The 20,833-nt window shown below is 37.0% G+C and overlaps 1 protein-coding gene across 2 annotated transcripts; it reads right to left on the bottom strand.

The window, feature by feature from the left end:
- Positions 1-769: 769 nt before the first annotated feature.
- Positions 770-20,320, bottom strand: ATP6V0D2 (ATPase H+ transporting V0 subunit d2). Of its 2 annotated transcripts, XM_040071866.2 has the most exons (8): positions 20,122-20,320; positions 13,173-13,344; positions 11,207-11,385; positions 8,406-8,485; positions 6,463-6,540; positions 3,069-3,245; positions 1,598-1,675; positions 770-1,080 (listed from the first exon to the last, which is right to left on the bottom strand). In XM_040071866.2, the coding sequence occupies exons 1-8, from the start codon at positions 20,249-20,251 to the stop codon at positions 919-921; spliced, it is 1,056 nt and encodes a 351-aa protein (XP_039927800.1). In that variant the 5' UTR covers positions 20,252-20,320; the 3' UTR covers positions 770-918. The 2 variants fall into 2 exon arrangements, with proteins under 2 accessions (XP_039927800.1, XP_039927804.1); XM_040071870.2 differs by lacking the exon at positions 3,069-3,245 and having other exon boundaries at positions 20,122-20,299.
- Between the last annotated feature and the right edge of the window lie 513 nt (positions 20,321-20,833).

Here is a 20,833-nt window from a genome sequence, read left to right on the forward strand (position 1 = left end):
AATGTTGATAAAGCTTTCAAAATCCCCCCTTTTTCTTTGGCGGAATTAATCTTGCCCTGCTACAATCTGGCTTCAACTCTTCCCTCTATTTTTAGTTACTGATCCTAGCCAGGTCCTCAAATAGCTCAGAGCTGGTGTTGTTTGTGTCTGATGTAAAACTGATACAGACTTGGTTGGCATTTTCATTCACGTTTCATAATCATCTCTAGTGCATACATCAAGACAATTCTTTGGTGTGCTGGGAGGGAACATTTTTATTGCTGTGGACTAGATCAGACCCCCATTGCTTGCCCCTTAGGATGCTCCTCATTTGACCATAAAGGAAGAAACATTTTGGTGACACTGAAGTTACTTATTTACATTTACTTGCAGAGAGGAGTCACAGTTAAGTTCAGGAAGCTCCCCCTTCAGATTTGTTAAAGGCAATCTCAGACTTAATACACTTAATTTGTGTATTAAGTCCTTCATAAAATCTGTATGCCATGAGAAAGATCCTGTGAGACAGAAGTAGTGGTTTAATTGGCCCTTTGAGAAAAACATTAATGAAAAAAAACAACAACAGCAAAAAAAAAAAACCATTAAAGAGCTTTTCAAATGTCATTGATACAAATCTTTGTTCCACAGAAGAGAAAGAATATATATCTAAGACCTTACAGGAGATTTTTATTGATCAATTAAATTAAATTAAAATAGGCACAGTGGGGAACAAATATACCAGCAAATTTGTGAACAAACCCATTAGTATTTCCTTATGAAGTACTCATATCTCTAATTGCATTACTTTTTCTCCTACATTGATGTATGTAAGGAGGCTCATTAATACAATTTAAAACATCACATAAGAATTTATTTTTTAAATAAGATTTTTCTTCTTTTCTATTAATGATGCATCTTTTCAAGCATTATAAATTCTCAGATTTAGAAAATTGGAATGTAGTTGTTAATTTTGGTTCTGTGTCTCTGAGAAATGCATTCAGCAATCCATACAATATTCCTGCATTCTTGTTCCTTTAACTTCACATAGGCATAAAATACTCCAAAATGAAACTGGTTGTTGAATGCAAGCACATTCAGCTTTACCTGTATAAAAGATGAAACAAGTGTTATGAAAAAATAGCAAGGAAGGTGAATGGAATTTTTGCATGGTAGCTTTTACGTTTGAGATTTCTTGCAGCTTTGCATCCATGATTATGTTTAGCAATCTCTTGAGTATCAATGTAATTGAAATGTCATCTGTGGATGAATTTTGGTGATAGACTACAGTAAAATTATAGGAAATAAAAGACAGTGAAATATCTTCTCTAGTAGGTTACTCAAAAGAAATTTCATTAAGTGTGTTCATGAGATGGCTTTTGGATAGACTATCAGGACGGATAACTCTGTAAAGAGTCTTCAGAAGAATGTTATAGGATTAATTGTACTTAAAAAGGTAAATCTTTCTATTTTGATTCAGCCAAATGTTAACAGCCATAGAAAATCCATGTTCTTGAATAGAAAGCAGTACAGTAGAATCAAAAGCCTGGGACCTCATTCTTGTTTTAATTATTATTCCATGTGAGTAACATTCATTTTTGTATTTTAAGATTAGAAATTTTACCTCATGTTCAAAAAATGCATCTTCCAGTGTCTTTTCTCCAGTGCCAGTCCCTACACCTTCAAACACAGCCTTGTATTCCTAAAAGCACAGACAACCACACCATGGAAATAAGGTACTTTTGCACTCTGTGTAGCACAGACACCTTACATTACTTCATAAATTAATCTTCATTAAGTAATCTTTCTATACAGAAGACCTCCTTTAAAGATTACACTTCTACATAAATCAAACGTTAAAAGCATATCATCAGCAAAAGAAAGAAAAATCACATTTGTTCTTGTATTTCTTATCATCATTTCCAACAATTTAAAGTAATTTACTGAAGGCACTAAAAGAGACTTATTGTAGAATGACATGTGACCTTTCACTTCTTTGGACAGCGAGCACTGAACTTCTTGTACAAATAGTATCCATCAGAGCCAGAGCTCTAAAGGGAGCCGAAACGCTGAACTCTGATCATCACATGGCTGCTCCTTTTATTTCCAGTAGTCAGCTGGATTTGCTTTACCTGCATTAATATTGTATCCAAATCCATTAGTCTGATTTGTCATCCTGGAATATACTGTGCAGATACATTGGACTTGATTTCTTAGGTGTTATGTTTCTGTGTAATTTCCTTCTCTGTGCGTTTGGTTTGTTTTTCCCTTAAAGCAGAAGTGTAGTAGAAGTCTACTACAATGGTCCCAAATTCATCTAAGTAACCCACCATCCCATGAATAGTCTCGCTCCATACCTCACTGACGTGGTAACTCATGATTAAAATGTTCTGCTTATGCATAGGAGAAGATGCACAGCTCCATCTTTGTGGGGGGTTTTTGTAGAAAAAGCAATAGACCAGACTTTTTTGGTGTACCTACTTAGAGGTAGCTTAATTATAGTTAGACAGAGTACAAAAGTTAATTCATAGATCAAATGTTGCAGATTAACTAATTCTTAATAACTTAATAACACTATGTGCATCAATATTAACATTTTCATCTACATCTTTGAATCAATTAGTGATTTAGAGGAAAACTTTTCTGAAGGGAATTTTTATGTTATAGTGGCAATTAATCAGGTTTGACTAATCTGTGCCATAAATTGTTTGGTCAGCTCAGATTAAAATTCTGTATGGCTATGCTCCAAAATCTTGGAGGCAGCAGCAATGAAGTGAAACTCAATTTGGGGAGACTTAATGGAGTAGGAAGAGTTTTATTTACTAGAATGTGATTTGGTCTTAAATGTCCTTGTAACAGGAACTTTGTACTGCACTAATGTAATAACGTCTTATCTTAATCTTATCTCTTCATATCAAAAGTCTTTGATCCCATAAAAATTTTTATGGGAACTTTAGTACCTCTGCTGATTTTTTTTCTCTCTTGAAAATTCTTTTAGCTTATGTGCATACTCTTCAAAATTTTGCTGATGTCAGGAGATGTTAATTAAGCATTTGCATTTTTGCATTTTTGCTTTAATAAATTAGTTTACGTACTGCATAGTATTCTGCAACACACTTCACTTGCTCATAGTCATCTGCGTTGGCCAACAGGTGCAAGCCTTCTGGATAAAGTTTTCCACAAGTTGGATACAGCTTTTCTCGGTCATCTTTACTCAGCTCGGTGCCAAATGAATTAATGGTGATGATAAAGGCACGTCTATCTGCCTCAAACTTAATATGAAAAACAAAGAATAAAGAGTTGTTATTAGGAATCTCATTCTAAATTAGGGTGGGCATATTTGGGGTTTTTTTTAGTAAGTCAAACTGTGGAAATTTAATTTAAAAAAAAACCCCTCAACTTGAGAGCATTGGAATCATGCCTTATTTTTGAAATAGTAAATTCTTCTTTGCAAATATGCATGAAATTTTAACTAGAAAATCAAATAAGGTTTTGCAACCACAGCTTTTATTCTGTGATTTTTGTTCTAAAAATATCATTTTGGCTGCTTCCTCATTTCCATGCTTAGTTACACAGATGTTGACAGGAAAAAATATCTTCACACCCTCATGTGTAATATTATGAAATAATGTTCTTATAAATAAAACTAATAAAGGAAAGGACCAATAGTACTGCTTGTAACTCAAACTGCTGTTGATTGTAAAGGTTGAATGAAAATCCTAAAAAATGTTGTTTCTCAATGCACATATTTTAAAGGATAATTTGATAAGGAGGAGGGGACAGTTTACTTGCCAAGTTAAAGTCTGAAGTGTTTCAAATAACAGTTAATTTTAATACATAGAATCATAGGCTGTATTCCTTCTGGCAGGTTTAGATGCCTGTGGTATTTGTATTTTCATTGCAGCAGCAGCCTGAAAGGCAATCCAATGTCTAGATCTTGGGTTCTTATTTTTTACAAGGCAAAATTTCACTTACCATCCTTACAGTACAAATTAAAAATGCAATAGTAAATAAAAGCAATCTTTTCTTCTGTCTTGAGATCTAGATTGACTATGGTTTTTTTTATTCCTTCCTTTCATGTTTTAAGGACAGCAGAGCCCTTGCTAATTGCAGGGATTACACAGGGAGAATGAAGTGACGTATATACAAGCATACACACATTTTAGGCGGCTTACAAAATTTCTTATGCTGTGAATATTTGAACTAGTTTAATCAAAGAGGTGCTCTTTTCATTTGAATTATAAGCCTGCATTTGCAACACAAATCTTCCACTTTAGCCAGTAAACACATACTCACATCTACTCCTGCGTACGGGAACACATAATAATACAATAACAGAAACTTGCTACCCACTGGCACTCTCTTCAAAGTGAGGAAAAGGAGTGAACAGTAAAGAAGTAATAAGAAGAAAATAAGTGTGCTTGAAAAGATTTCTAGCTAATGAATAACAGGGCCAAATTTCACTTACCTTATTAAAAATAGGCTTAATAGACCTACTGAAACCATTTTAGAAGGACAAATGCTCTTTTTCTAACTTGTTAAAGTCACGTAGAATCTAGCTGTTAGGTGTTTAATATTTTGTTGGTAAAAAGCATCACAGACAATTGCAACTAATGGTAGCAGGTGTGGATTCTGCTTCTGGCGGCTTCCAGTTTGAGAAAATTCGCAGAATAATTCCCACCCATACAGACCTCTCAATTCATCAAATTATTGGCACATGAGGTTCTCTATAGAGAGTAAGGCCATGGGGCTGTTACTTGGTGGCGGTCCATCTGACTGCTGCAGGTGGAGGTGCGCATCCCTTAGTGCATGTTCCCATGCGGGCGACTGCTGGTTCAGAATCTAGCATGGGGCTGTGCTAACAGACACAGATCTAGCTGCAGTGCAGTGCAGTGCAGTCCTGCAGTTTCTTGCCAGATTCCGGGCCAAACATGCGGCTTGTGTCATCCACGGTGGAAAAGAGATTCGTCAGTACTCTCAGTATGGAAGTTTGGCACCACACGTGGTGGTCAAGGAGTTGGGGAGCTAAATACCTCAGCCTCATTCCGGAGCATGAGGTTGGTAGTCTTAGATAGAAGATTAAAAAGTAAATAGCAAGTATTCTTTTGAATAATTAAAATGGGGGGGGTTTTGTGCATCCAACCATTAGCGGTCCGTTCCAGTTGCCTCTTCTGGGTAATAAAACATTATAGAAAAGGAAATCTTCTACAGAAAAGTTTATCCTCCTGGCTGATTGACGCTAGATAGGGATTTTAAAGAAGCTTATCATAGGCAAAATTGTTACCACTGATATAAAGGGAATTTTACAGCACGCTTAAACTAATGTAACTTATCTGCTCCTAGCACGAATTTCTATTTAAAAATGAATTTTCTGAAAAATCTGAATCAACTATGGAAAATGTCTTTATCTCTGCCAGCCAATCTCTGGATTTTTATTTTTAAGAAAAGAAAAGTCAAAATACTTAATTTCTATTCAATTTAACTTGATTAGAAGTATTTTGTTTAGAGCATAAATTGAAACATTATGACTTCCTTAATTAAAATAGGAAATTGCAATCCCTTTTAGGACATTGTTTTATAAAATGTAATTCAGACATATTCTTCCCTCAGGGATGAGCTCCCAGGGTTATTATCCCTCTTCTAAATGCAAATTTTCAGTATGATGTCATCAGACCTCAGTGAATTTTTTTGGTTTCCAGGGTGTAAAATTGCTTATCCAGAAAAAAAAGCTCCTGGAAGCAAGTGGGTGGTCTGGCTGTCAGCCTCTGCAAAGAATTGTGATAGACTAAGTGAGAAAAAAAGAAAAGGGGACCTGAATGTTGAGAATTCAATTTTAGAAATTTCTATATCTTTTATTAAAATAACAGAGGCAAAAATATCATTTGCTAGATGCATGTGTGCACTGGGGGAACGACATTAGGAACTTTGTATACCATGGAAAAAATATCAAACTTTTCTGAGTTGAGACAAAAATACAAAACAAAATGTTCTACTTTTTTATATGACACTAATTCCAAAGGTCACTCAACTCTAACCTCAACCAGTAATTTTAATAAGAGAGTAAACAAACGTAGCAGTGCAATGAAGCCTGAAGATTATTGATTAGCAAATAGACAGTAATGCCAGGCTTTAGCTATCCCAAACTCAATAATCAACATTTTTGTGGTGTTTCTAGATAATGGAGAGAAATGTTAAAGGGCAACAAGTTGAGATTAGTAAACCATTTATTCTGTTCTCTGTTACAGAAAAATATTAACTGAGACTGGCTCCTCCCTAGTAATGGTCTAGCTGCTTCTCTAGTCAAAAGGTAAAAGTCATCCTCGAATACACTACTCATTACATCTTAGAAAAACAGATATATTTAGAGGAGAAGCAAACATTCAACAGATACCTCCACAAATGGAAAAAGATTGAACAGGAAAAACAAAGTGAGATAATTATGACAACATTTTGGAGTAGTTTAATGTATAAAGACTGAACGTTTCTTACCTCAAGGATAGGTCTCATTATTTCTGCTGTAGTACCACCTTGTTTTTCACAAAACTTATAAAATGCCTCGAGGTAAGACTACATGAAAGAAGAAGAGAAATATTTTAAATGCTGCTTAAGACCTGGACCAGGATTGCACATAGCCATGAACCTTATTTTTAAGCACTTCCATCAACTTTGATAATTCCACCTATGAGTTTAAATTTAAGTATGTGCTTAATTACTTAGTTCAAATGAAAGTTGAAATATTCAAATGCAAATATCTGGTTATTACAATTTGAGATCAAATGTTTTCAGAAATTGTAATAAGACAAATATTATGTTTTACTTGCTCTCTAAAGGAGGAACTTTTTGAGCTCCACTGAGCTTCCACTGCATAATAAGCAGATGGCTGAAGGAAACACTTCATTTATAGTGTGTGGAGGAGGGGATTTGGGCTTATGCCACGGCTGTTGGGCCAGCAGGATGAGGATACACAAACTAATCCCTGCTGCTCTACCCTAACCCCTGGATTAGGACAGAACAGCAGACAAAGCTTCTGTAATACTGGTCTGCAGAGCCCTCTGGTCTATTAAGGATTCTGGCATCTGCACCCATTTCAAAATACCTGTGCAGGAAGGACACTAAATATCTCAGAGGTGCTGTTCTCCCTGCCTCTCAATCTCCCAAAATACTGTATTAGAGAAATATCTGTGTTAAAATGCATTTGCTACCACTTCACACAATCTTGTTATGAGCTGTCACTAACAATGCAATTAATTGAATTTTAAGTAGAGACATCTCAAGGGGGATCTACAGTATAGAAATTATGCATTAGGTTCTGTATAGTGCTATCTGATAGCAGAGCAGAAGCAATTGATCACATTGACAGCTGAAGTAAAGGAGAAATTTTCCATTAATAATTAAATAGTGTTCTCAGAATGGTCCCCCTAATACTCAGATGAGAGAGAAGAAAAGAAAATAGATTTGATAAGTGTTAATATATGATCATCCACGCTGGATGTAAGAATCAAATGCGTATGTTACCAAATTGGAAAAAGTGTCTAGTATAGTAGTACTGTGAAATAATTAAAAGACATGAAAAAATTAAAGTATGTAGGCGTAATTGATGTTGTATTGAATGACAGAATTAGTAAAAGTTTTAAAAAATTAAAAATTGGCTTAGGAATTTAGAAATATCATTTGTAAGACAAGAAGAATTTTCTTTTCTTTCCCCCTAGTGCAATCAAATCACTGTAAAAATACTTCCCACAATCTGGGAAATCCACTGTAAAAGAAAGATTATAAAGATTTTGAAGAGGTTTTGCCAGGAGGAGCTGTTAATGGACTGGAGTATGCATAGACTTTAAAGAGACCATTGTAAGAGTAGTGACCTGCATGCTAAGATTTGTAAACTACTTTGAAAATGCAAGGCACATATTAGTTGCATATCCTTACAGGAGTGTGCTGTAAGAATGCTAAAAATTGTTTTAAAAGGAAGAAAATATTACAAAATCCTTAAGTAAAAATCATGTTTGCTAGACTCATAACCATTAGACCCTTTCAAATCTCATCTTCTTCATATAAATAAACAGTAGCCAAAGGCCTGCCTAGGCTCACTCAGGAGCGAAGAGTTCTCTGGCATTTGGTGGATAACTGAGTTATTCATAAACAAATCTGGGTCTGGATATTAGGCTGACATCTAGAGCATTTTCATTAATGAGATACTAAATTAGAATTTGGATGCAGACCTAAAATTTGAAAACTCCCCAAACAGTGGAGTAGAAATGGAAGCAGCTGGGTTTCATTTCTGGACTTGAAATCAACCGGAAGACTTCAGACAGCTTGCTTTATCTCATCATACTTCTGTTTCCCCATCCATAAAACAGGGTTAATGATACTGACCTGCTTGGCTGAGACATTTGATAAACCCCAAATATTATCATTTCATTGCAAAAACTTGCCTTGTACAGTTTGTTGCGCATTATTTCAATGTTCATTTCATCCAGGTCGTTTTCAGACAGGCAGTCTTGGAAAAAAGCAGCTGAAAGCAGAGTTTATAATACAGCAGTATAAATCTGCATGCTGATAATATGCATCTCCTGTCTACTGCTCACCAGTGTGTGAACAAGGATCCAAGAGTTCTGTGGTACAAGAAAGGGTGATGTAATAGAGAGGAAGAAAAATCTGCTTGATTTCCCCCTTATCCTTCTATCCCCTCCTTTTTAATGAGAATCTGCAGCGAGGGGAATCAATCAGTGCTGCAGCCAGAGTCCATGTCTCCAAAGAGAATCAGATGGGAATGCTAATGAAAGCCCTAATCTTCTCTGAAGTATATAGTTTTGTTATTATGGAGATTTACTAGTGAGGGACATGAAAAATAATTTTTGTCAGAAATCATGCAGCTATCCTTCATTTAAGGAGAACCCTCCTATTTTTTTCTTTTCTTCTTTGCGTATGTAGTGTGGGAAAGGCAACAGGCTGCAGCTGATAAAGGGCACATGCTTTGACCTTGACCATCTGTACTTATGGGTCCTCTGCAGAACTGACTAAAGAGCAAGCATTTGAGCAGGGAGGCAGCGGATGAATTTCACTTGTGCAGCTGGACCATTTAAAAATTGATATTCATAACCAGCGTGTGCCTCTCGCTGTTCCTGAGCTGTCCCAGTGCGGCAGAGCAGAACTATATGACAGAGTGTTTTCCCAAGCAGTGGCAAAGGAAGATGGTATCTACACAGAGGATGTGAGCCTGGCCATGCTTTGTGGCCTTATCCCTTCCTACTTTTCCAGCATCCAGATTTTGAATGGAGAATATCAGAAAGTGTAGCCCTGAGAGTTCCCTTCAGTATCTCCTTATAGATCTCTTGCTCACAAATTTGCCCCATGGCTTTAAAGAACTGATGCCACGCTCTTCTTTTACAAACTAGTTTAGCAAAAAAAACCCCAAACAAACAAACAACAAAAAACCCAAAACAGACATTTACTAGCAGCTGTGTGAAAGCAGTGGTTTAGTTTACCTTTTAAGACTAGTTTTCTGCTGGGATTTGGTTTTCTGAAGGATTTGGTAGCAGCAGCTCTTAACTCACTGTGAACAAACTACAGCTATCAGGAATCTGTAAACCGTGTCCATACTTCCCATCAGCTTTGTCCACTCCAAACTGCAGTCTGGACTTTTTAGTCTGCCTACACATGGCAGCACTGTTGATTTTAGCTGTCCTGCCCTGTCCCTTCTCTGATTTCACTGTACAGTGTGCCAGTTCCCAGGCACTGGTGGGAGTGTGCTGCAGGGTGAGGGACAGGCAGGACTGCGCTGTGCTGGACACAGGCAGCTCCAGCTGGGACACACCCCAGGGCACAGCCAAGCCCCTCAGCTGAGCAGGCGTACCTGAAAACAGAACTGCGACTTTTTTACCTGGGTGTGTAAAGATAAGACTAGGGGTAATGGCTTTAAACTGAGAGAGGGTAAGTTTAGATCAGATATTAGGAAGAAATTCTTTACTGTCAGGGTGGTGAGGCACTGGAACAGGTTGCCCAGAGAAGCTGTGGATACTCCATCCCTGGAATTGTCCAAGGCCTGGTTGGTTGGGGCTCTGAGCAACTTGGTCTAGTGGAAGGTGTCCTTGCCCATGGCAAGGAGGGCTGGAACTAGATAATGTTTTAGCTCACTTCCTACCCAAACCATTCTATGATTCCATGGCTCTAAACTCCCCCTGCTCCTTGTGACAAGCCCTGCCTGTCTGGAGGGATGCAGAGTAACCTGTGGGGATAACAGGGGGGCAGAGAAGAGGAACCTGGCATGAAGGAGCAGCAAAGGCTGGAGGAAAAGCATTTTCCCCAAGTGTCTAAATGTTTCTTTATTTTCTGTTTGTTTCCTTATATCGGGATCAGTAATTAATTATGTCATACCTATATTAATCAGTAATAAATCAGGTTAATAAACCCACATATTTAGTCTGGTTTGCCTGCAACAGTACTTTGTGTGTGATCACAACCCACAATCTCTTTTTTCCTACCTTTTTTCTCCACCTATTGTGCAGAGAGTAGGGGGTGAGCAAGTGGCTGGGTGGGATTTTTTTTTTTTTTTCTGTCTGGGGGCAACCTACCACACCTTCTTGAGATGCAGAATCCAGAACCTCTCACAGTACTGAAGATGAGGCCACATAATGGTTTCATATATGTTCAAATCCATACAGTTCTGTCTTATTCTCAGTGTCCTTCACAGCCTATTAGGTTTGTGTTGGCTGTTGCACCACATTGAGCAAAGTTTCATCTTAATTTCATAATGTGACGTTTCCAAGATTTACCCTGCTTTGCACTTAGATTTAGTTCTTCAAAACAGGACTTTTCTTTATATTTGAACCATGCCCAAATCTCAGGAGGGAATCTAGGTTCTACCACAACATCTAATATTTATTAGTAGCTGTCTGCTTCATCCTTAGTGAAGATATATTTTTTAATATAATGTAGGTGTTGAAATAAAAATAGAGATGTTTTAAATCAGTGACTACTTTGAATATAAAAGATATATATTGCACTTCTTGAGTAGCATGTTTTCTCTTTGTCTGCTACCCAAGGTGGATATAGGTCTTAATAAATGTTAATAGAATACGGCCTGAACACCACTTCAGCAGTGCTTGATCCAGAATTCAAGATTTGTGTTACCAAAATACAGCATATCCAGTGGAAAACACCCTCTTCTAAAGAATATGGGATTAGTAGTTTTGAGGGGGGGGAAAGAAAAAAAAAAATTATTTAGTGTTTTTACCTAATGGTGTGTCAACCAAAATTGCATTGAAGAGTTCAGTGGGGTTTGAGGCAATGCTGACTGCTTCCATTTGCTCAAAGCTCCCCAATGGATGGCACTTGGGAACAAGTTCAGCTATGGGTCGCTGATGTAATGTGCCAGTTATTAAAAGAATTACATTGTCAATCATGTAGCTGTATCTGTATTGGAAAGAAAAAGAAAAATAAATTATTTTTGTAATCAACTTTCACTTGAAAAAATAAAAACCAATTTTTTTTTAATTAGCCGCAATACCAAAGTATTATTAGAATATATGTTCATTCTGTATCAATAGCTCATCAAAAATAAACAGAGGTTTTTTAAATAGCAAGTAGATAACACAGCACTAGTTTTAAACCATATGACTGATTTAGAAAATGGACACTCTTTAAAGAAGGTGATATTGACATATGACTATAATAGCTAAAACATAACAGCTGAGAGGTAACAAGTGGCAATCAGTGGTATCCAAAGCAAATCACCTAAGCTAGCAACTTTTCTAGTTTGGGATTTTTTTTTTTATTTCATATATACCATCTGGACAAAGAATTACATGAGAATCTCAGCACTAAAAGAGAAGAGTTCGTGCAGATGGTCCAATCTTAGAGTTTTCTTCTCACTCAGCTTTAAACATTCTCCCATGAGGGAGCTAAGAGCAGGTTCTTACAGATCTCTTCTCTATTACTCAAAGTGTTCTTTTGAGTAGAAGTTTTCTATCGGCTTCGTACTAGTTTTGGTGTCAAAGAGGCTGATAAGGGTCTTGTCAGTGACTCGGAAATGGGAACACTATTCCCTTGAATACCAGTCTTGAGTTTGCATTGCTGACTAAGAACACAGCCAGAAAAATACAGGGATTATTTAATATGTTCTTACCTAAAATTTGTGAAGAAGGCTTGAGGATACAAGGTGGAATGTAGTTCAATGATTTGTGTGAAGTATCTTTAACCAGTGTATCCATTATTTTAAAAAACAACAGTGTGCAAAGGTTGTGCCTACACATCTATACTTTTATGTCAATGAGTGTGAGAAAAGAGCTGCCACAAGTTTCATGCTTTCATTTTTATTTCTCTGAAACAAAATGCAAATATTGTATGCCTTAGAGTGGTCAGCTATGCATGACCAGAAAAAAAAAAAAAATGACATTTTCTTTTTTATTTTTTTAATAAAAATGCTCCTTGATAGTTAGTTGAACAGTTAACAGTCCTTGTTAAAGTATATTAAAAGTATAAGATCAAGGGGAATAAATAGTTAGGTAAAATATCATGCTGGTATTCTGCTTATCCAGGTTGTTATACTGTTATAATGCAGATCCCTGTTCTTAAAGTTGCTTAAGCCATTCATTTCAAGTTTCATCTATTTATGATGGTGTTGAGATCAAGAGCTATCTCTTCATCCAGCAGCTGAACTTTCTAAAAAAGCTACTTGGATCTAAGTACCTTGCAATATGCCCTATAAGTCCTCCTGCTTTTTATTTATTTGTTTCAAATAGTATAAAGATTATGGTAGGTATAGGATGTGTTGTCTTTCCCCCTTTAAAAAAGGTCTGCAACTTGGCACATGCCTAGGAATTAAATCACTTCCGTGTGCATCATGAAATTGTTAATCTTGCATGAATTACACCCCCCAAATGTAATTTTTCAAGTTGACTTAAACAGTGTTTGCAAATTTTAACCATTTTTAATTAATAATGTCTACCACTTCTTCTGCCACTGTTCACATAAAAAAATCTGCTTCCGTTCCTTAAAATAAGCAATTGCAAAGACAACAGCTCTTCATATACACATAAAGTTTCAGAATTTATATTAGAAAAAAAGGTATGCAAATGTCACATTATCAAAGTAATTTTTCTAGTTTTAAACCTTACTAGAAATTCCAATATGTTGCATTTATGCTATTTTAACTGCTTTTTCAATTACTGTGTGGCAAGCTATGTGATAATATTACTTACGTGACAAAATTCAGAAAAGTGGCAAGTGGTTCAAAAGCATGGTTTCTAAAGTAATGAAATTCTGTGAGTAGTTTTGTTTTCAGTTTTTCATCGATGGTGGAAACAGTGAGAGGGCCAGTTTCATTAGCCAAGAAGTTGCCATAGTCTGTAGTCTGTAGATGTAACTTCAGATCTGGAATTAAATTCAGGAAAGATCGTGAGAATAAACTGTCACGTTGTCTGCAACCCAATTTTTTAAAAAAAGTTAATTTCTAATACATTTTTAAATTAAGCAACTGGTCATACTCAATTGAAAAGTTTTTTGCATAGATCTAATATAGTGTAAATGCAAAATTGATGCATATTTGTACTGCCTTCTACCAGTAAGACTTTCTGCATGCTGCAGGAAAGAACAAATGATTTATGCCTTTGTCAGAAGTTTCACCATCAGCTTTCATTTCCGACAAACCAGATAGACTGTTACTCACTACTGTCTCTAGTCCCTCTCTCATCAGGTTTGTTCAATGTTTCGATTTCACTGATTTGCACCTTTATAACACATCAGTTGTTTTATCTGCTGCACTCCCATGGATTGTTTTGCATTAATAGGAATCATCCTTTAACTTTGGTAAGATCTTAAATATTCCCATGAAACATCTAAATCTCAAGTAAGATTATAATCTTCTGTTATCAGGCTGCCTGAAGAAGGGAAGAAATCAGATCTTGCCTGGCACACATTCTCGACTCGAAATGGATTCTGTAGTGGACCACTTGAAAGGGGAGAGTTTACACCACTCTCTTAGCATTTCTGATTTGGCTTTCTCTGATTCATAGCGGCTAGTAGCAAATCCTAAAAAGCTGTTCCAGAAACTTGGGTCATTGTGACATTTTCTGTTTGAGCTCTCAGCCTTGGTGACTGGGGAAAATGAGTTATTTTGACCACAAAGTTAAAGGAAACTTTAGAATCATAGATTTAATCAGACAAATTTTCTCTGCTAGCCATTTTTTACCATGAGGCATAAGCAAGCAATTGAATCAGTTCTTGCTGTTCAAAGCAGTTTAACATCTTCTTTCAGAAAAGGCCCCACCGTAATGCACAATTGTGTTCAAATGCTATATTAAAACTGTTGCAAATTATAGATTGGGATACTGTTATATGATTTGTGCACTTATATTAATTAGATTTCTATGTGAAATCTGTACTGATAATTAGGGAAAATGACAGCAACTCTTCCACTGAGGAAATCAGGGTGTATCTGTAAGGAAGTTAATTTGCAGTTAGCAAGGTAAGCATTTATCACTACAGTAGCTACTTTTGCCTATTTCCCTATGTGTATTCTTCCTTACACATGCAATAAAGCTGCCTACACTGAGACTAAAACCAAAAGAACTAGTACAATGTGAATCAGACTCCTACGTTTAGCGCTGTAGCTTACTGAGATAAACGTCATAGAGTCTTCTGTGCAGTTTGGCTGCCACTCAAAGTTGCTCAGAGTCCTATCCCATCTGGCCATGAATGTTTCCAACCTCTCTGGGCAACCTCTTCCAGTGTTTCACCACTCTCCTTTCAAAAAATTTCTTCCTTATATTTAGCCTCAATCTATTCTTTTAGTTTAAAACCATTGCCCCTTGTCATATTGCTACATGCCCTATTAAAAAGTTTGTCTCTATCTTTCTTGTAACCCCCCTCAGGTACTGAAAGTTGGAAATAAAGACTTCCTAGAATCTTCTCCAGGCTCAACAATCGCAACTGTCTTATCTTTTTTCTCATAGGAGAGATGTTCCATCCCTAGTTCCAGACTAGTCTGTGGCCCTACTCTGGACTCACTCCAACAAGTCCATGTCCTTCCTAGCTGGGGACCCTAGGGCTGGACACAATACTCCAGGTGGGTTCTCACGAGGGCAGAGTAGAGGGGGCAATCCATTTCTTTCCATTGCTTTAGATGCAGCCCAGGCTATGGATGGTTTTCTGGGCTGTGAGCGTGCATTTTCAGCTCATGTCTGACTTTCCGTCCAAGAGCAGTAGACATCCAAGTCCTCTCCACAGGTCTGCTCTCAATTCCTTCCTGCCCCAGCTTGTGTTGATACCAGGAATTGCTCAACCCAGGTGCAGGAACTTACACTTGGCCTCATCAAATCTCATGAGATTCCCATGGGCTCACTTCTCCAGCTTTGCTGGGTCCCTCTAAATGACATCCCATTCCCCAGTTTTGTCAGCTGCACCACTCAGTTTGGTGTCACCTGCAAACTTGTTGATGGTGCACTCGATCCCACTGTCCGTGTCACTGATGAAGATATCAAACAGTAAGGACCCTTCAGGGGCACCGCTCATCACTGGGCTCCATCTGGACTTTGAAGCACTGCCCACTACTCTCTGGATGCAACCACTCAGCCAGTTCCTTATCCACCAAATATAGTCTTCATAAAATCCACATCAAATCACAAAACATTAGAAAAACCATAGTTTCAGTACAGTCTTCCATGTAGGAAGAGGAGAAAGAGAGTCCAAATATGAAAATAGAAACACAATTGAAGAAAGAGGGAAAGGTAAGCAAGACTAAGAGATCAATAAAAATACAGTTATACCCAGAAATTAGTCTAATTGTGTAAGACCAAGCTTTTAAAAAATCACAAATATTTTGATTTTACACCAACATTTTCTGTGAAAACTGTTCATTCCTACTTTCTCTTTTTTTGTTGCAGAGCACAAAAATACTTGGCATATGCTGAGATTACATAATACTACTTTATTAAATGCAGAGATGAATTCCAACTTTTTTCAATTCCTTTTCAGATTAACCTTAGATACCTACCTTTAGTCACACTCTGTAAATGCCTTTCAAACACAGTAGTTTTCAGGGGTTAACTACTTAAATCAGACTGTAAAACCCAAATATCAACCCAAATACGGTTTTGACCATCCTGAAGTGTAATTAACATGATGAGCAGAATAAAAATCTGCTGATTGAGAGTATTTTCACAATATTCAGTATTTTTACTGTTCCTCAGTCCTCTGGTTGAGTGGCTTCATAAACAATGCCTTAATATAAGGCACGAAAAGTATATAGCTATAATTCATTAAATAGTCTTACCCATCTCCCAAAAGCTATGGAGGAAATGTTATACCCAGGAAGGTTGGGTTTACAACCCTGTCAGTTACACAGTCTGCTTTATAGATGTGTTTCTTTAACTGAATAAAGAAATAAATGCCAGTATGCATACTCTATGTAAGAAAAAATATTCAACTCGTGGGCTTGGATGAAACAATCATCCACAAACGTCAATAGAGTATAGTATCAATCAGCTGTCATAATCAGCGTTCACATCAAGACAGAGTTCAGTGCAGCTCAGAGGTTGAACTGGTGGTCCTAAATTATAGTCCTTTCTTTGCTGCTGGCATAAATAACACCTGGGAACTATCGCAGTCAGACACTTGCACTGGTGACATGACTTGATGACCCAGCAGGAGTAGATGGCTGAGCATTACAGCGGTCTCAGACATTCCTGTTCACCAAAACTTTTTTTTTATTATAGCTTCCCCTTTTCTCAGGGTCTCTTGGAAACCTACACAAGACTCCGGCCTTTGTCCTAAAGATTCCTAGGGAAGAAAATTCCTCTATTTCAGCTGTCATCCATTCATTTTGATTGTCATCCTTCTGAATTGTCTTACTTCCTCATAAAATTACATGCAGGAAAACAACTTATAGAAAAAGTATGACTTTAAATAATTACATGAGTTGACTCACAACTGAACAGCAAACGAACACAATTAACTAAAGTATGACTAAAAGGAATTAATGCACAGAGGGAGACTAGTTTAAGATGAATGCAGTTAAGACAGGAATGATCCTGATCAGAAAGAAGGGGTATTGTGAGGACTTTAACAAAGTGTTAACCTGGTCTCTTGGCATCAAGTTCATGGTAATTTGTCCATCTCCTCACTTTGATAACAATAACCAAGTAGCTGCTGTTTTCTTTCTCTTAACACTTATTTTGACCACCATATGCTGACAGGCCCTGGCTCTGGTAAGTTAAATAAACTTATTTCTGTAATTCTATTGGGAGCAGAGTTGTGATGCTTGTCCTTCTGTGACCTAGCCTCCCTTCTACAGAGCAAAAATCTTTCTATCACACAAAAAAGCAAGAGAAGAACAAAACACTGCATTTAGACACCTCCACACTCCCACACCCCCATATTCTACTTCAGACACTCTCATCAAGGTTGCTCTGGGAACCTCATTCCCTTGAAACAGATGATGCCATAGGGCCAAACCAGCAGCATGCAGCTCCATGGAAGTCAGAGTAGTCCACCCAAGACCAAAAATATGTCTAAATGGAACTGAAGGCTTCTCCTCCTGTCTGTATGGCCCTGAGTTGAGAGGACACAGTGGCATCATTAGTCTGATAACAGTCTTCTTTTTTCTTTCCATCTTTTATGCTTGCTCTGTGATTATGAAGCAGATGTAAAGCACTAATCTGCAGTTTTTCTTGTGGTTCTTCAGTACTGACATAATGATTTCCTCTCTAGAGATACCAAAACCACTTTGAAATTAAAAGATCTTTTTGTTTCTATTTCTGGGTTGCTTTGAGTGGTTTTGATTTTTGTTTTCTGCTTGTTTGTTTTAGCATATTTATAGTGTTTTTAACTTAGGCCATTTTTTGTGGTGTGGTGCTAAGCCACAGAATGCAGAATAGGATAAATTTATTACCTTTTAATGCAAAAACATGATGGCACTACTGAGCAAACATCATAGTACTACAGCACAGATCCTCCTGCTGAATATTTCAAATTTGAATAAAAGACTATGTATTAAGTTTACTTTAGAGGTAGGGGCCTGTGGGTTTGGTGCACTGTACACTCACAGTGGAAGTTCAATATTACAGCATCCTATACGTGCAGAGAGATAAGTGTGTTTAGCATCATGCAGAAATCCATTATTTCTCCTATTTTCCTTATAAATAATACATTTGTTAAGTAAATGGTGGGAGTTTGTTAGCTGTCTATAAGGAGAAAAAAGTAACTGGTGAAAGAGATGTAGCTGAATAGAGAAAAAGGAGAAGTAATAGTGGGTAGTAGAGATATGCTTGCAGGAGGGATGATGAAGGCTGCTGCTTCTATTGATAAAAAAATTTGCATTCTAAAATTGAATGAACACCAGAAAAATAAGTTTCAAAACCAAAACTAATTGTTCTTCCTATTATAAAATGTAATCAGAAATGTTTTTTATCTCTCTGTTGTTACCTGTCCATCTGCTGCATGCTCTTAAAAATATTGAAGGTTTATGTATCTTAGAAACATTTGAAAACTACATCATGGTGGTAAATAACTTCCATGGTGGTAAAAAATTTGGGGATTTTTTAGCTATTCTAAACTCAACATGAGCAAGTTTTATTTTATGAAGGGTATAAATACTCCCTTTTGCTTATATGTTTTTAACTTTGTGTATTTTCTTCTTATTCAGAAGCAACCAGGATTTTTTTCTATCATGAAGCTTGGATGACATCACTTACTGAGCTTATCTGCAGGGAGAAATGAGGTGGCAACACAGTTTAATTTTTCTACCAATCTGTCCTTTGTGTCTTTTATAGACGTTTGTAACTGTTACCTTTTCCCAAAGTCTGCATACTTATGCTGCAGGACTTTTTACTTAAACAATTAAATATAATATCAAGAGTTTCTATAGAGTCTTTAAGTTGCATAGATCACAAATGCTGGAACAAATATGGTAAAGAAACAGTTGATTTTGTCCAGCTGACATAAGGAATAGATTTCATTTCTCAGAGCGATTGTATACATCTGTTCTGTGTGTCTAAAATGCTACTGTACTAAATGGAGAGCTGATAAAACTCTCCAGATCAGCAGCAGCAGTACACACATGCACTTGGTCAGCTCAAGAGTGTCTAGATTCCACTGACTGTGTTGATAAACTTGTCTTTAGCTACAAGAGGAACTTTATTCTGCAGACAAGTAAATCTCTATGTGCATTTCTTTAAATGTAGTTTTATTAACCTGAGAGATGAATGTCAAGCAATCTTTCCAGGTTTATGTTATTTATATTAATGGCTTAGACACCCTCAAAACTCTGTTGTTATGGGAATCATCATTCTTCAATTTTTCTTACCCGAAACCAAGTACTGCTTGCATAAACCAACCAAAGCTTAAAATAGAGTGAGCTTATTCATTCTCTTTCTTCCTTTTCCAAATTGATCTAATGGACAGCAAATTATAGAAATTGAGTGTACAGTCATAGCTTTCATTTTGCAGTCAGGAAAATTTTATGTTCCTTTGGAAAGGTGATTTCTTTCTGTTGCATTTTTTTCCTGTCAAGCATCTAAAGGTAGGTCATGTGACTCTCTGGTACAAGTTTGTCTTCATCAGGCTGTGACCAGTCCTGGCCACTGAAAGCTGTTTTGGAAACTACAGTGTGTTCTCTCTATTACTGTGGCAAAGTCACCTTGAAGAGAGCTTTTCTCTCTCTTTTTTTTTTTTTTTTTTTTTCTATTTCCCTAAGTGGAGTCTAGTTTTCTGTTCCTGGTAAGCTGAGTCTCCACCACAGCCCAAAACTCAAGAAGTAATAAACTACTAAAATCATATCTTTTACAGAGAAACTCAGAGCCAGATAGTAAGCTTTTAATAAGGGTTTGGAAACTGGCTTATACAGCTGAAATTGTATGAAAGTTCCAAACATGAACTGTTCTATATCATGGTTAAAATCTGTGAGAAGGTTGCCAATCTTCTTAAGAACTCAGTGGATGAGATTTCTAAACTTTATCAGTAAAGCAGAAAGTCCCATCATCTGTATTGCATAGCAAATCACAGCCCATACACAAATCACAGTCTATGGAAAGCTATTAATTTAAATATAAAATCAGTTCTTCAAAGGACAGAGGTTATCTCTGGGTTTAAGACTTTCTTCAAACACCTAAGCAACAGTGTTTCTTCCTAAATGAAATAAACCAGCAGACTTACCTTCTAGCGTCTCACACTGTGCTAAATTGACATAGTCCGCACTTGTCAAGATCCCAGCTTTGAACCCTCGGACCAGACCCTCCAAGTAGCCATGGTCCACATTGAAGTAAAACTCTGAGTATCCTGGCATGGAGGAAAAGATATTTAATCTCTCTTCTGAGTACTTGATGGTACTGAGTATCTGCCACCAACTGTTTTTCCCCTCTTGGGAAGGAGTGACAAATAGTCACGGAATTCCTGCCAGCCTATGATTGTGTTTTACCAACTGGTTTCTTCCTGTTTCTTGCTCCCACTGTAGTTCCAGTACAGTTGATGCTTACACAACTGCCAGCCAGTAAATCCAACTCCCTCCTGTCAAAGCCAGAAAACGATTCTATGATTGTTGGATGAGAAGCCAAAAAGGAAGTCCAGGATTTAACCCCTGCTTGCAAGGATGCTCTGCACCGCTTGGAGAATGAGAAAGCACACTACAAAGCTTGAATAAAACTTTCACATTTCTTAACTGTATTATAAACAGGAAGCTATCTGAGAATGCTTATAGAGAAAATATTTCTGCAGTAAAATAGTAGTCTGTGGCAGAACATAGCCTATTCAAGGAGGTTAGATGGTTTGGTAGTGCCTCTGGATTCCTCTCTTTTTTTAAACATTTTTGCTTGCTGGAGATTTCTTGCTGCTCATCTCTATCACTAAATATGTATACAAATTTTTAGAG

The sequence above is a fragment of the Hirundo rustica genome, chromosome 1, assembly GCF_015227805.2.
Source record: "Hirundo rustica isolate bHirRus1 chromosome 1, bHirRus1.pri.v3, whole genome shotgun sequence".
Taxonomy (NCBI): domain Eukaryota; kingdom Metazoa; phylum Chordata; class Aves; order Passeriformes; family Hirundinidae; genus Hirundo; species Hirundo rustica.